This window comes from Megalops cyprinoides, chromosome 18 (genome assembly GCF_013368585.1).
Source record: "Megalops cyprinoides isolate fMegCyp1 chromosome 18, fMegCyp1.pri, whole genome shotgun sequence".
Classification (NCBI taxonomy): domain Eukaryota; kingdom Metazoa; phylum Chordata; class Actinopteri; order Elopiformes; family Megalopidae; genus Megalops; species Megalops cyprinoides.
The window spans coordinates 24,818,471-24,835,385 of NC_050600.1; the positions used below are offsets into that span (position 1 = coordinate 24,818,471).

General features: G+C 41.0%; 1 protein-coding gene across 5 annotated transcripts; it reads left to right on the forward strand.

Annotated features, from left to right (window-relative positions):
- The first annotated feature begins 1,081 nt into the window (after positions 1–1,081).
- LOC118792945 (NACHT, LRR and PYD domains-containing protein 12-like) lies at positions 1,082–14,986 on the forward strand. 5 transcript variants are annotated; one of them, XM_036550823.1, is made up of 14 exons: positions 1,082–1,716; positions 1,814–1,881; positions 2,122–2,254; positions 2,387–2,497; positions 2,819–2,929; positions 5,178–5,223; positions 6,785–7,025; positions 8,493–10,281; positions 11,522–11,695; positions 11,769–11,942; positions 12,144–12,317; positions 12,889–13,062; positions 13,537–13,583; positions 13,790–14,986. In XM_036550823.1, exons 3-14 carry the CDS (start codon positions 2,151–2,153, stop codon positions 14,311–14,313), a joined length of 3,669 nt encoding a protein of 1,222 aa, XP_036406716.1. In that variant the 5' UTR covers positions 1,082–1,716; positions 1,814–1,881; positions 2,122–2,150; the 3' UTR covers positions 14,314–14,986. The 5 variants fall into 5 exon arrangements, with proteins under 5 accessions (XP_036406716.1, XP_036406714.1, XP_036406715.1 ...); XM_036550821.1 differs by lacking the exons at positions 13,537–13,583; positions 13,790–14,986 and having other exon boundaries at positions 1,082–1,353; positions 12,889–13,066; XM_036550822.1 differs by lacking the exons at positions 2,387–2,497; positions 13,537–13,583; positions 13,790–14,986 and having other exon boundaries at positions 12,889–13,066.
- Positions 14,987–16,915: the final 1,929 nt, after the last annotated feature.

The window sequence follows — 16,915 nt, forward strand, 5'->3', positions numbered from 1 at the left end:
GTGTGCTGCCTCCATTTCTCTCTCTCTCTCTACTCTCCTCTCCCCTCAGGTCCCCCTCCCTTTCCTTTCCTCCAGCACTGTTCTCTCCATATCCTTCTTCCTCCGTGGTTTGTGTCTTTCAGCACCATTCCCTACTGTTCCTCGTTTAGTTCCTTCACTTTGACGAATTAATATGCGGGGGGAAAAACATGGCTTTCTTCATTGTCAGTAACATCTCATTTCTCAGTGGATAGGTGCATGGCAGAACGTGCTGAATATTTATTAAGTGACAGTAGAAAGATTCTTCTCTGCTTCTAGGTTTGCTCTGTCACATAGTTTTAAGCTATATTAATACGACACATACTCTTTCTCTCACATCTGATTGAATATAAGGGTTCTTCCTCAGTAGTAATGTTAAGCGGTGCTTCATTGTGACACCACAATATGCCTTTTGCATGATGTAACTATGGGAATTATGGCTGTAAAGAGACTTAGTACATTTAGTGTTATGTTTTTGACATCAGAGAATGCTAGAGCGCAAATGTTATCTAACAAAACCACATGAAAAGTTACACAAACAAGAACACCACCATCCACACTGGAAGAAGAGTCGGTGTCAACAGAGGGCTGAGACCACAAGTGCTCATTCCTACACATACCCTGAAGTAAAACTTACTCATTTAATGAACGGGATTAGATGCACATAGTTCATTACGTTAATGAGCAATAGCCATACGGGATAGTAATATGACACAGCCTCCCAAGGACAGACTCCCTTGTTTTTTTATACCCGAATCTTCGTACAACGAGAATGAGAACTGACACTGCAGTTTAAGACACTCAATAAACGCACCATTCGTTTAACAAGCGGATGGTAAAAGGGGAAGCCTTTATGAAGTTATTTTGTGTCTTTTTAACACAAGCATAAAAGACCGTTTTGAGAGCAAATTTCTCGCGCTGTCTTTTTGCGTCACAAAAAGTTTTGACTGCGAATCAGTTCTCTTTGGTTGCAAGTCAAAAGGTTTTGCCTGCTTAACTTGTGTGTATGTGCTCGTCATAGAAAAACTCTTGCAGCATACATTTCTGTAACACACAAATGACGTGTTTTGATTAGACAATTAATCGACATCAGAAATGAAGTATAAGATTCAAAGAATCATACATAGAGACACAATAACTAAAAGACAACCAAAAAAAGAAGTTTAAATATGGATCATTCACTTTGTAAAGTAAAAACAAATGCGTCATCCTTAAAAATGAAACTGAAACTTAACGCCATGTTTTACTGTCTTTTTTCTCTAAACGCCATATTCGATTTTACGAATCAGGAGGAAGATTACGGAGAAAGAAGAAAGTGTCGAATTAAATAACGCAGTGAGTACGCAGGGCGATAGGAAGAGGAGCGAATGTGGAAGGGAGCGTGGAGTTCGGAGTGGGGATGCCAGGCTGTAATCTAAACATTTTGAAGTGGACGTTTTGTAAAATGGCGGATTATAACTAAACAGGACTTGGCCCTTAGCACATATTACGAATCCGAGGCCGTCTGAAAATATCTTTCAGTTTAAACCATTTTACTAACTGCAATTCGAAAAAGTTGATCGGCCTTTTATGGTGTGTGTAGCCTACATGTAGCCTATATATTTATGGCTCCTAAAATGCGATACATGCGAACGGACCAGGCACACCCAAAATACTCGGACAATGCCTCTCACACTTTGATGACAGTTGCCGTTCAGAGTAAGTGAATTAAAGTGCGCTTTTAATGACATATATGGCATAATCGTAATGCTTCACAACAGGTCCGGGACTAAAGTGAATAACTGTGCTCCCTTAGGTGTGACATCAGGCTACAGTAGTAGATGAACCAACTGTGAAGTTCACAGAACAACATACAACAGCAAGGTATACTGCTAAAGTCTCAGGCAGCTGCAGTAACTACATTATTCTGCAGTACTTCTGTGTGCAATTTTAAGGACACAATGAGACAAGTCACATTTAAAGAAATATCTGTCGTGTTAGTGTAGCATTTTTTTCCTTGGTGGTGTGTGAGTGTCAGGGTGTGTAGAGTGTATGTTAGATACGCTGATCTGGGTGACTTGACTGTTTTTGATTGGCCTGACTCCTCTGTCTGACCTTTTCCAGACTCGTGACGAAGTGGTGCTGTCTTTAAAATGAGTGTCTCCCGGAAGCGCAAAAGGAGGAACACAGACTCTGAAATGAGTCTCCCTGGGGAGCCTGAGGCTGACGCTGAAACTGACAGCCGTTGTAGCAAGAGGTATTAAAGTGTAGTAAATCAATAAACCAGTGATGCTGTATTTTAGCTGCAGACTCTGTCTCCATGTGCATTAAGTTAGAGCTGCAGTAGGAGGATGAGGTTAACCAGAAACTGTCCATGTTTGCTCCACAGGATCCAACTGCAGAGAAAAGGGTCACCTACACCCAGCTACCTGTCAGTGAAGAGTAACAGATCAATGGATCTTCCTATTAAATTAGGTGGTGAGGTCATAAAAGACCCAAGGTGATTTAACAGTTTTATAGATCTTCTGCTGTCAGTCTTTGGTATTGGTATAGGTTCAAGGTGTCAAGGTGTTTTACGATAGATGTTTGCTGCAGAACTGACTATTACCCATGACCCAGCATTGCTTATGTTAACTCTGGGTTTATGACTTTTCAAAAGACCTAAGAACGTCAAGTAAAAGGACAACAGGCGGCCCTTAACTGAACATCTGAGTTTGCCACTTCCTTATATCAAGAGCAAATCTATTACTCTTCTTTGAATTAGATCTGCAGTCAGAAGACGAGGTTCACTGAAAGCTCTGTCTCCATATTCTCTTCACAGCATCCAGCAGGAGAGAGCAGGGTCACCTACACCCAGCTGTGTGTCAATGAAGAGTGACCGGTCAATGGATATTCCTCTCAAATTAAGAGGAGATGTTACAGATGTTCCCAGGTGATTTAACAGTTTTAGGCACCCTTTACAGGTAGTGGTACCGGTTCAGTGGTTTTGTGTGTAAAGTGCCCACCCTTACATGGGAAGGATGTTAACTTGTTTTTTGGTAGTCTTGCTATATGACTGACATTCTGGTTGGCATCGGCATTTCTGATGCAAGCTGGGTTTATGACTTTGCAATGAACTTAAGAATATCAGACCATGTAAGGACAACTACAGGCCATTCTAGCCCTCTGAACTTGTCACTTGCTTATCTCCCGATTGAATTTATGAATCTGTCCAGTTTGGTCAACAAAGATCCCTGATATTCTGCCTCCACTGCAGATGGTAACGTGTCTGCAGTTGTAACTTTTTATGAAGACTTACTTTGTAGTTACATTACATTACATTCATTTAGCAGATGCTCTTATCCAGAGCAACTTCCAGCACAGTAGAACATAACTAGATCCATTCAAGTTGAAAGAGCAACAGTGTCAGACCAGGCTAACAACACTCCCAGACCAGTGAGTATGAGCATAACACTATTCAGGCCCTCCCACAAGTTATCTTGTACAACCTGACAAGGCAACTGAGGCCAGGTCTACTACCATACTGTATGTAGGACAGCCAGTCACAAACAATGAGGGAAGTGCGATGCGAGGGAAAGCAGATGCGTGCGTTGTGTCTTTGGAAGTAATGATGTTAATTCTGCCTATATAATAACTAAAATCTGACTCCATTTTATGCTAACCTATGTGTTAGTTTCCCAATTCCCGATTCTAATTAGAAGCCCAGGAATTCTCAGTTCGCTTTGACTTGTAGGTGATGAGGCTACATAGTCCATGATGTAGGATACCGTACCAGCACTTCTAAGATAACTCGCTGCCGTTTTATATTCTAAATCATAGAATATATGTTAGGCGGCCCACCTAGGGACTGCAGACTCGTCAGAATAATGCAATACTTAAGACTGACTGAGCGTATCAGTGGGTTTCGAGCGGTAGGCAAGAACTATGGAAAAACCTCAAATCCTGCTACGCACGTCATTAAAAATGGTCAAATGAGAAATCACAAACAGAGGTTAAGGCTAATACTTTCATTAATCAGAATTGTCCCAATCAGTTAGAAACTCCAAATACAGCAAGCAATATGGTATAGTGCAAATGATGATAAATCCACATAGCCTACCTATACGGAGTCACGTGGCTATAAACTTGGTGCACAGGAGTCTGTGCTGACGGTGCTCCCCGAATGCAGAAATCTTTCCCTCTATATACCTGAACATCAAGGAGGTGGCCAGCACGTGAGATGGGGACATTGAAAGGGCCAAAATAGGTTTTGTCCTTATCTGGTGATTGATTAGTGCTGGTGTTTATTCTTGTCCCGTTCTCCGGGGCATGCTCATTGGTGTCCATCCTTTTAGCTTTCTGAGCCAATTTTCAGAACAATGGTTAGGAGACCCACTGCTGTTATAGAGCCATCACCCCTTTGCTACTCACACTATGGATCAAAATGAGACCAAACAAGACATGTATAACTTGAACCGAACAGAATATACAGAAATGGTAGTTTATAGCTGCGGAATGGGATTTCACCACTGGTCAGGAGGAAGGGTCACTGAAGTATTTGGGGTTATCAAGATCCCCCACCCCCTGGTGGCCCACCCTGTCATAGAGTTCCTTGGTGTGGAGGAGTGAGGACATGTTCCTCAGCCAGGTGGCTGTTGTTTATGGCCCAAGTATGTTTACTTGAGCAACAGTCGCTTATTTGGTGTGCCACAGTCCATATGTTGTCAGGTGTTTCCCAACTTGACTATGTTTAGGGAGATTGTAGACAAATCGTGGAGCTTCATTCTGGATTAGTTGTAGGGGTTTGATGGCACAGGCAGGAGTACAAGCAAAGAGGGAGTTGCAGTAGTCCAGGTGTGAGAGGACCAGGGCCTGAACTTGGAGCTACGTAGAGTACATAGTGAGGTAGTGCTGGATCCTTTGGATATTGTACATGTACAAAAGATTGTACATCTGCATGCCTGACTCACTGCTGCACTCTGAGAGGAGTTGGACAGTTGGCTGTTAGCTCTCCAGTTAGTCTGTGATACAGGTTTGGTGGCAGGATGTTGATGTTTCTGGTCCTTTGAACAACCTGTAATTGTGTAAAATACTAACATGTGTTTGAAGTGCATGCAAGGGTAAAAACTAGATGAATTATATAGAAATATTGAATACAAATCTTGAATACACAACTCAAGAAGAGAATTTTCTTTTCACAGGGTCTGTTCTGAGAAGGGAGGACAGGCCATGGAATTTACAACAAAGGTATTTCATCTAGACAATTTATTTATTTAAATCTGTCTGTAATTCTATAATATTTGCGTCTTATGCGCTTCAGTTCTCGGCAACATTTGCTTTGAAATAAAGACTATCCATATATAGCCATGCATGATTTTATTTTAATCTATGAATGTTCCTTCTTTTGGTATGAAAGGTTCTCTCTTGTTTTAAGATGGACAGAAAAAAAACAATAAAACTGTAGAACACAAGGTACCACCTGGATGTTAAAGTGGGGATGAAATGTATGCCATCCACTATGGGAAAATCGCGTGCCTGTACAGGACCTGTGAAGCTCTTTTTGTGGTGCCTTGCAGAAAGGCAATGAAATGACTATAGTCATGCTGAGGTCTGATTATTTTCAGACATTTACCTCTGCACTGTCAGCCCTCTTTTGTCGAAACAATTCAGATACAACTTCATAAGGACTTGCAACAAATGGCAAAACTTTCACTTCATTATCTTGTTATTCTATTTAGGCTTCTCTGTCTTCATTTTCCTGTTGCATTACGTCATCACTAATCCTCCAGTACTCTGAAAAATACTTCTCACAATTAGCCTGTCCTGTCTTTGTAGCTGGAATTTCAGCACATTCAGCCCATAATTTATTGTAACCACTGCAGAGTGGCTACCGCCTTCAGTGCAGATTACTATGGGTAATAATAGGGGTCCAAGTGCCTGTTGATGAGGAGGTTAGAATGTTCTGTCTGAGAATTTTCCTTCAGCAGGTACAACAGGTGTCCATTCCTTCCGCATGCCTTGATTATAAGTGTTTACTGTCGCTGCGTGATGCAGTTGCAGGAGTAACTGTTCAGTCTTCATTGGAAAGACCTTGCAAATTCATTATCATCATTCAGAGTGACTTGTAGCATGTAGACCTTTGCAAAATATTAGAGCTCCGTTAACATTAGACATGCGTGACTACACAGTTATCAGGACTCATATTTCACAATGACAGACCTGTACACTGGTTTCTTCAAAGGCGCCTCCACAATCCATTGGATGTTTACAGGAAATGCGCATAACACTCCTTGCTCACATGTATTTCAGACACGGCTTCCGGTAATGTGTTCCCTTTCAAGCTACTTGCACCACTCCATTTGATCTCTTTGGTCTGATTCTGTGAAGTAAACAGGTTCTCTTTTTGCATTTACTAGTGTGCTTAATTACATTAACTCCCCTAATATTGCAGCTAGTGTATAATTGCATTACCGTGTTCCATTCCAATTAGTTGTGCATCGCTCATTTCATTCTCTGTGTGTTTTTACATCTCTCTGTTTTTGAAGAATTTTAGTGTTTTATATCTCTGTATGTGTAGTTAGTGCAGATCTGAGAAACATGCAGGAGTCCAGTAGGCTGATCACATGTAGGAGAGCAGTGGTGTTGCTGTGTATCAGCTTGCGGTGTCAGAACAGCTCTCGCCTACTTTTAAGACCTGAGAGTGAACCACAGCTCAGCCCCTCATTCTGACCCCCACTGTGTGATAGAGCTGCAGGGAAAGTTCTGAACCTGTTCTGATACAGCACACCTCTTCATGTGTTTATTTCAGTCACTTCGTCGCACACTGAAGAAGTTGGACAAGGATTCGTTGGAACAGTTTAAGAAATGTCTGAGTCAGGATTGCCCAGAGTGCTTAGAGAGCCGGCTGGAGGACCATGAGGTGCTGGATGTTGTTGAGAAGATGCTGGAGAGCTGTGGCACAGAGAGGGGTGTGAAGATCACACTGCACATCCTGAGAAACATGAACCAGAAGGATCTTGCTTACTCACTGGAGAACGACCACCAGAGGAGTAAGTTTTCCTACATTGACTATGATTGTGTTAGAAAGTGGATATTACTTTAGAAAAGTGCGCACACACCTAAATAATTGCTTCTTAAGAGCTTTCATTCTTTCTTTTTACTGAAATGACGTGGTATTAGAGCACTTGTGTTTCTTTTTGACCTCAAGATCTTAAGGAAGTAGGGATGCACCGATTTATCGGCCGTACATTGGTATCAGCCGATACTCGCCTTTTTTGACCGCTATCGGCAAATAAGATGACATTCACCGATGGCAGTGGCCAATGTTTATCTGTTGTGTCGCATCAATTTTGCACTGGCAAAATGTCGTGTTGGTTATTTGCGGTCTGACTCGGACAACAGTAGCATACACAGCTGCAGATTCGGAGAAGATCCAATAGGTGATACTATAATTAACCTTATTCACATGGTGGCCATTTTGCTCTTACGTTACGCTCAGGGTGGGAGCAGGGCATGGGCGTAAATTACGGGGGGGATGGGGGGATTGTAACCCCTCCAATAATCAAAACTGGCCAATACAACCCCCCCCAAATAATCATATTCATGGAAACCTCAGCCCCCCCCCCAATGTTCAATCCAAAGTTACGCCCTTGGAGCAGGGTAACTCTTCAGTTAGCATCTATGGCAGAGTGGACCAAAAGTTTGACGTGTGTCTGTATCTACCTTTTGAAGAAATAAAACAAAAATGGCCAGATGGGTCAGCAAAGATCCCTAAAAGAATTCAAAAGAGATATAGTTGCTGGATTTAAAGTTATATCCATTAATAAATAAATGACTTAGCGCACTTAGCACTAGCTAGTTACCTAACTAACTAACATTAAGTTGCTAGCTAGCTAGCAAATGGTACTTAAGATCAGAAGTCAATACCTTGGCTTGCAGTACAAATGTTAAAATTAACTAGTTGTTCATAAGAGACATGATGAAGCTGTATTAGTTTGATAGCTAGCAAAGTGCATGAAAGCCAAATTAGCTAGCTAGCTACTTGCATATTCAGCTGTAAAGTACAAATACCACCTTACAAAGACAAATCTGTCTCACTAGCTAGCTATAATACAAGCAAAACAATAAACATAACTAGCTAGTTACTATCACATTCCGCTGGCAAATACAAATATCACCTTGCAAACAAACACATTGTAGCTACCTAGCTACAATAAAAACAAAGTAGAATGCTAGATAGCTTGCTAGCTAATTTGGCTTTCACTCACTTTGTTCAGCTGTCATATTACTAAGAGCTAGCTAGCTATGAAACTAATAAAGCCTTATCACCTCTCTTCTGACCAAATACTTAATAACAACAAAAACAAAACAGAAAAAAAAGCATCGGCTATCGGCAAAATTGTAATTTTAAACATCGGTATCGGTATTGGCCAAGAATTTCACAATCGGTGCATCCTTATAAGGAAGTTTATAATCTTATTTACATCACCATTGTATCTTATATATCCTTTCCACAGATGAATCCATAATAAGAGCCCAAAACACGCTGAAAGCTAATCTGAAGAAGAGGTTTGAATGCATATTTGAAGGATTAGCAAAGCAGGGCCATGCAACCCTCCTCAAAGAGATCTACACAGAGCTCTACATCACAGAGGGGGGAAATGGGGAAGTCAATTACGAACATGAAGTGAGACTGATTGAGACAATGTCCAAAAGACATGCCACGCAAGAGACAAAAATCCTCTGCAATGACATTTTTAAACTTTTACCTGGGCAAAGAAAGACGATCAGAGCAGTGCTGACAAAAGGGATCGCTGGCATTGGAAAAACTGTCTCTGTGCAGAAGTTCATTCTCGACTGGGCAGAAGGAACAGCCAATCAAGAAGTTAATTACCTATTTACTCTTCCTTTTCGAGATCTGAATTTGAAAAAGGGGGGGAAATTCAGTCTGATGCAATTACTCCAGCACTGCTCTCCAGACGTGAGAGAGATTGATGTTGAAATTAATGAAGTCAAAGTTGTACTCATCCTTGATGGTCTGGATGAGTGTCGGCTTCATCTTGATTTCCAGAACAATGAGATGTGCTGTGATGTAACACAGTCAACATCAGTAGAGGTGCTCCTGACAAACCTCATCAAGGGGAACCTGCTTCCTTCTGCTCTCCTTTGGATCACCACCCGTCCAGCAACAGCCAGTCAGATCCCTCTTGAGTATATCCACCGGGTGACAGAGGTACGGGGGTTCAAGGACACACAGAAAGAGGAGTACTTCAGGAAGAGAATCACGGATCAGAATCTGGCCAGTAGAATTATCTCACACATAAAGTCTTGCAAGAGTCTGTACATCATGTGTCACATACCAGTCTTCTGTTGGATTGCTTCTACTGTTCTGGAGAGAATGCTGAGTGAATCAGACAGTGGAGAAATCCCCAAAACTCTGACTGAAATGTACACACACTTCCTGCTCATTCAGACTAATGTGAAGAATCAGAAGTATCGTGATACCAATGAGACAAACCCAACGAAGATTCCAGAGTCAGATGCAGAAATGATCTTAAAACTGGGGAAGCTGGCTTTTCAACAGCTGCAAAAGGGCAATCTGATATTCTATGAGGAGGACTTGAGGGATGCTGGCATGGATGTCAGTGAGGCCTCAGTGTACTCTGGGGTGTGCACAGAAATCTTCAAAGAGGATTCGGGGTTGTATCAGGAGAAAGTCTACTGCTTTGTGCATTTGAGCATTCAGGAGTATCTGGCTGCCTTGTTTGTGTTTCATTTACATGTACACTACAGCAGAAATGTTCTAAGACCAGACAAATTACGAGCACAGGGTCACAGACTCCAGCTGCCTGAGTTGCACAGGAGTGCAGTGGATCAAGCCTTACAGAGTAAGAATGGGCACCTGGATCTTTTCCTTCGATTCCTTCTTGGCCTCTCACTGGATTCCAATCAGGCTCTCTTAAGAGGAATACTGACAAAGACAGTCAGCAGCTTACAGAGCATTGAGGAAACAGTAGAGTACATTAAAGAGAAAATCAGAAAAGAATCTTCAGCAGAGAGGACCATCAATCTGTTCCACTGTCTGAATGAACTGCATGACAACTCTCTAGTGGAGGAAATCCAGACTTCCCTGAGATCAGGAACACTTTCTGATAAAAAGCTGGAACCAGACCAATGTTCAGCTCTTGCCTTTCTGTTACTGATGTCAGAGGAGGTTCTGGATGTGTTTGACCTGAAGACATACAAACCATCAGCACCAGCTCATCAAAGACTGGTACCAGTGGTCAAGTCATGCAGGAAGGCCCTGTAAGTAACTTGGTCAATAACTTAAGCTAGTATGGGATTGCGTCGCTTGTGCTTTTTATGATAATACTTTTTAGTTTTTTTGGGATATTGCCACTTTAACATAGAAAATTGTCAAATTAACTAACATGGATAGAAAGTTCAGAATCGGAACGTTCTAACATATGCAGTGACCTTAATAGACTTCCTGCAGCAGCCACAGATAGACTGTTTCTCAAGCAAATCTTGTAACTACTACCTGTTACCATTCAAGGCTTTTTCAAGCACTTAGTTTGTTCTTATACTTTCCTTTCTATTTTTGATTGGATTGATAGAACATTGGCTAAAACTGGCAGATTTGTATTTTAGAGCAGCATGGTGTTCTGACAACTCCGCAAATAGTCAAAAGATCCTCACTGTCTAAGCAGTATTGATTTAAATCTTGTATTACCTATATTATGTAATTATGTATTACAGTAGAATCAGTAATTCATTGTATGCATTAGATGTTGAAATTGGAAGAAAGGAAAGTAGCCCTCATCTCAGTTGTGACTGCATTCCTATATGCATTCCTTGGTTAACAAAGCCTCTGAATACAAAGATTACTCATAAGGAAGGTAACATTTTTATATTAAAAAATTCTATTAGTTAAAAGTGTCCAGATAATTTAACGTCATTTGAACAGTACAAATGTCAAGATGTTTATGTGTTTTTTTTTTTAAACTAGCAAAGCCCATGAGTCTCCCTATGTCATTTCTCAGGAATAACTTAATGTGGTCTTCATCAGCAAAAGGAAATTTGTAAATCAATTTGAAGGTTAAAGAATGGCCTAATTACCCCTATATCTTCAGTCCTGGAATGTGTCCCTGTATATATTATAAAATTTACATTTCTGTTAACAAAATGTCTGATATTGAAGTGAACCTATGCAATGCATCTACTTTTTGGTAACCAAGGTATACCTGTACACCATATCTAAATCAGTTCTGCGGTACATTGGATTGGAACTGGCAAACCTTAAATGTAAAGTGGAGTACTAAATGTAGTAAAGCTGAAATGGTTCATGACCACACCCTAGTACATAGACATTAAGGCAAAATTCAAACACAGCCTTCATTCAGGGCCAAATTAACACCACTGTAGGCCGTGGGGCTACTCTATATTTTATATTTTAGGGCTCCCCTTCCTAACCCCCCCCAAACTAACTCTGAAAGAACAAACTATAGCTTACTATGCTGACAGTAACTTTGACTCATCTCTGCAGACTGGACAATTGTAATCTCACAGAGAAGTCATGTGACATTGTGGCCTCAGCTCTGCAGTCAGTCCCCTCACACCTGATAGAGCTGGACCTCAGCTGCAATAACCTTGGAGATTCAGGAGTGGACACGCTCTGTGCTGGACTGAAGAGTCCAAACTGTAGACTACAAAAGCTGAAGTAAGCACTTCTGTGTACTTGATCATTTTTACTGAATAGTAGATTTTTCCTATAAAAATTGTCCTCTTTGTAGGCTGTCAGGCTGTCGAGTCACAGAGAAAGGCTGTGCTTCTCTGGCTTCAGCTCTGTGTTCAAACCCCTCAAACCTGAGGGAGCTGGATCTTAGCTACAATCACCCAGAGAATGTAGGAGTAGGAGCTCTTGCAGCTGGACTGAAGGACCCCGGCTGTAAATTGGAGACACTGCTGTAAGTACAGAGTGGAGTTTGTGTGTAAGTCTCAGTGACCTCTCCTGCATTCCTTCTTCGTCCACACTAGTCCCCTCCCTCTCTTCTCACACATCAGAAATGACTTAAAGGAGAGACAAATGAGTCACCCTGGTGTAGACTGAGGAATGTCACTATTATTGTATGTATTTATATAATGAGCAGAGATCTTTCTCTCCACAGTTTAAAAGAGTGTCATCTCACAGAGGGCTGCTGTGAAGCTCTGGCCTCAGTACTGCGTATGTCTCTCTCAGAGCTGAGAGATCTGGATCTCAGTGGCAATGATCTAAAAGATTCAGGAGTGAGCTCGCTCTCTGGTGGATTGGGTGACCCAGAATGTAAACTGCAGAGACTTGGGTGAGAAATGCACATCTGTATACATTGTTCAATACACTGAGGAAAATGTGAAATGAAAAAAGGCCCCAAACCTTACTGGAAGGTGCAGTCCACCTCCACCTTGCCTGGGAAGTATTTACTTGTGTGACATTAATATTGTTTTACGGGTTCCTAATGAATGGGGAGATCAAGGGAAGAGTTTAACATTTATGAACGGGAACAGAAGCCAGGAATATGTCTCTGCCAGTGCTTCTGCATTATGGGCCTTATGAGTGTTAGGGATCTGAACAGCGTTTGGAGGGACATTATCTTTGGTCATGGTACTGTGTGGTGTGTAGGGGGCCTGCTCTTTGTCATACTCTTCAAATACTTGAATCTTTCTGCACAGCTGTCTTTTATTGGTGCCCCACGTGTGCACTTTCCAGGTGCATTCATGTTACGTTAAAGAGGAGCATTTATACAGACTTTTTAAGAAAAAGGAACTCTTATGTCATGATTGATATGTGACCTCTAACAGGCTACCATGTTTCTGATCTTTGTGGTTTGTCCAGAGGTGGGATCGTGACGGGCTCTTATGTTCTTCTCACTGTAGTCTGTCAGGATGTCAAGTCACAGAAAGAGGCTGTGCTTCTCTGGCTTCAGCTCTGCGTTCAAACCTCTCCCACCTGAGAGAGCTGGATCTGAGCTACAATCACCCAGGAGAATCAGGAGTGAGAGCGCTCTCTGCAGTGCTGGAGGACCCCACCTGCAAACTGGAGACACTGCAGTAAGTACAGTGAGGAGATGTATGACAGTATGTGGAACTTTGTCATTGTCTTTTTTCCTTTTTTTTGCTCAGGAATTCTGAGGTGAGATGAACTTCAATACGCTCACATTCAGCCAATAGCTGTTTCTCACGCTACAAAGCACACAGAACACATCTGCAGAGTGGTTGCTCATTTTAGGGCAGGCTGTGCTGACATCATCTAAGTAACTTGCAGGCTTCTGATGAATAACAGGGTGCCTGACAGCAGTGAAATAAAGAAGTTCTGGCCTGACCTCCCCAGCCCCATCCCTATAGGCTCCCAGTCAGCAAATGACATGGCAGGGATCGAAACTGGCCCGCAGAAGTCATATTAAATGTAACGCCTTAACCACGGAGCTACTCAGGAGCCTGTAGCTTTCCCCTAGTTTCTGTTCCCACAGTGCACCTCATCCATGCACCACATAGTCACTGTCTGTTATTCTGCTGTTTCTACAGTGTAGACCATGGAGGAGAGAGCAGGATCCGACCGGAACCAAGAAAATGTACGTCTGTCTGCACCGAATAACAGCAGTCGTTGCACAATCTTCACGCAGCATATTTATGCTTCCTCTCTTCTTTTTTCCCCATCACTCCTTTATCTTCCCTAGTTAGTCCCCCCCCCCCTTTCCCATACACACTCACACATATACATAATTACATGAATATTAAACCTAATAATTAACCTCATTCAACTCCCTTCTCTCTGTAGTTGCCTGTCAGCTCACACTGGATCCTCACACAGCAAACAGAAATTTGTTTCTGTCTGAAGGGGGCAGGACGGTGACATGGGGAGAAGAGCAGCCATATCCTGATCATCCGGAGAGATTTGACTACTGTCCCCAAGTGCTGTGCAGAGAGGGTCTTTCTGGGCATGCTTATTGGGAAGCTGAGTGGAGTGGGAAATGGGTTGATATAGGAATGACATATAAAGGAGTCAACAGGAAGGGAAAGGGTGGTAACAGTAAACTGGGGTGGAATAGCAAATCCTGGAGTCTGTATTGTACTGATGGCCATTACACTGTATGTCACAATAAGAAAAAAATATACATACGTGAGCCCCCCTCCCACAGAATAGGAGTGTATCTGGACTGGCCGGTCGGCACTCTGTCCTTCTACAGCGTCTCCTCTGATAAGCTGACCCATCTGCATACGTTCCGCACCAAGTTCACCGAACCCCTCTATCCTGGGTTTGGGTTGTGTGATTCCTCAGTGTCCCTGTGTCAACCGGAGTAACGTCATGTGTCCCCAGGAAAATGCAATGGGACAGTCACCTGAAGTCTGGGGATATTGTATTAAAGCATTCCTGAAGTGACAGTCACTTTGAAATTCTCCAAATGTGTATCTATTCATTCAGCAATCACACTCTGTTTCTCTCTCTCCCTTTCCCTGCTAAATTACAGTTACAGGCAGAACAATAATCATGTATCAAAACAATTTTATTCAGTATACACAGCCATGCAGTCTAAGGGATGTAATTTTTTTCCAGTACATTTGAATAATCACCCTCGATGTAATGCTTATGTTATGACTGATGCAGTTTATTCAGAATTGAAGGACAATGGGGAAAATGATTTGTGGAACGTTGTTTTTTTTATGGATGTTCCATATTAATTTGACAAGCTGTAATGACCTTGTCAAATATTATCTTCAACCATAGTTAAATCACCTTTCTCATATCTGAACATTTCATGAACACTACCATTAATATATTACCCGTATTGGTATCTACTAAATAGTGTCACTTTGTAAAGTAGTCTGTGATCATCCTTACACCCTGATTATAGGCAAGGTGTGTAGTACTTCGCCTTCAGTTTCTTCTCAGAAGCAGAATATAAATAAGCTACCTGATAATGCAACTATATTGTGTTTTAAGTCAATACAATCAATCAGTAAAAGTTCCGTGGGCATTTCAGTTATCTGTCCTGCTGTTATCTTTATCAAATATTAGTGCTTACTACAGTGTAAGATTAACTTAACCCCTACTAGTGATAATCTAACCTGAATGCTAACTCTGAAGCTAAACTTACCAAACTGCCACCCTAATACTTAAACACTAACACAAACCCTACTACTTTAACCCATTGTTAATAAAGTAATGAAACTTTTTTAGCCAAGCCAGAACCAAACGACAATGTGGATTTCATAGATAGCATTTCAATAATACTATTTTACTTTCTTTTTATGTCTTTTCAAAAAATACTATTTTTAATGATGTATTATGCATTTTGCATATGAGTATTAACTGAGGTAGAATTAGAATGTAAACTTTAGTCTTCTTAACTTTAGTCATCTTCTTGGTGTTTTTTTTTTTTTTGTTTTTTTCTTGTTCTGTTGTACCTCCCAAGCCTACAGTACATTTATGGAACTTCTCCCAGTAGTCTCAGCAAGTGCACTGCAGGTTATTATTCAGAGCCATTTTGCAAGTAGGGAAAGAGAAAATGGACTCAAGCAAAAACGCATAAGCATAAACGTATCATTTAATTTTCGCATGCAGTCTTATAGTCTTTAATATTTATTGTGTCTAAAATGATTGTTGCGCAAACAAATACATAATATTATGTAAAATAATGCTGAAGAGCGCTGTCTCATGTTGCCTTTGTATGATATTTAAAGGCAATACTCAGGTATCCAACATTTTTGCATGTATACCAATTGCTTAGCAAACATAGTCACTGGTGTACTGTACTTTGACAGTTCACTTTCTTATTTTCTGTTTAGTTTTGGTACAATAACAGCACGAAACAATCTATATCAGATTAGCTATAGCTATATCAGTGAAACAATGATATGAGCTTTAACAATGCATACATCTTGTGAAAATGGAGGTAACTGATATTCAGCATGAGCATTACATGCTAAGGTGCAAATAGCCAGTGCTTTACCAACCGCTAGTGTAAGCGGTCAGATTCACTAGAACTGTGCCAGAGAACCATACACTATTTTGTGACATCACAACAAAGGTTAATCAGAATCATTTAATTAGAGAACACCATTTATTGGTAGCACTGAGGAAGAACAATCTTTCATCACATGTCAAAGAAAGTTTAACCACTAATGGATTGCATATAAAAATGTTGGGCCTTTAATAGTAAATTACTGCATAAATCTATGTGTTTAAATGTTTAATATTGGAAATATACACACACACGTGTTACGTTTAGCACTCTACTGGTGTATTTGTGTATAAAGTGTATTTGCTAATAAAATTTGTAAATAAACTAATTCTGTACCCTGAGGAGACACAATGCACTCTTCATGGCAAAACTGAAACCACAGCCTGAATGACTGAAAGTCAAATTGTCCCATAAATTGGGAAATTACTGCCATTCTCAAAGCACTTCCATAAGAAAAATTAACCTGTGAGTAGACACAATTGGTGACTAGTGAGAAAACTGAATCTTTGAGACAACTGACAAACTGGTCACTGTTGAGGGCCATAATTTACAGATGCACAACTATGTCTGGCAAACGCTCATTATGACATCACAATGAAGGTGAAAAATACAATGTGACAATGTACAATGAGGCACCATTCATTATTACTGCACATGAAATACTGTTCAGTAAACACTAGCAGTTGCACAATAAAAAGCAGTTTCAGGGAAGGTTGTAGTATTTGAAGTTTTAAATAAATTTCCATATGCATGTATGTAGCAACTAGCTACTTTTGCTTAGTTTACATACTTTATTTGGTCAGATGACAAATGACAAAACAGCCCATGTGACCAGGTCCCCATTGTAACTGATCATCTTCACAAAGCCTTATCGCTCACAAAAGTCGTAGTGCAATCTCGTGTCCTCACATCAAGTCACACTGTCATGGCAACAAAGACCA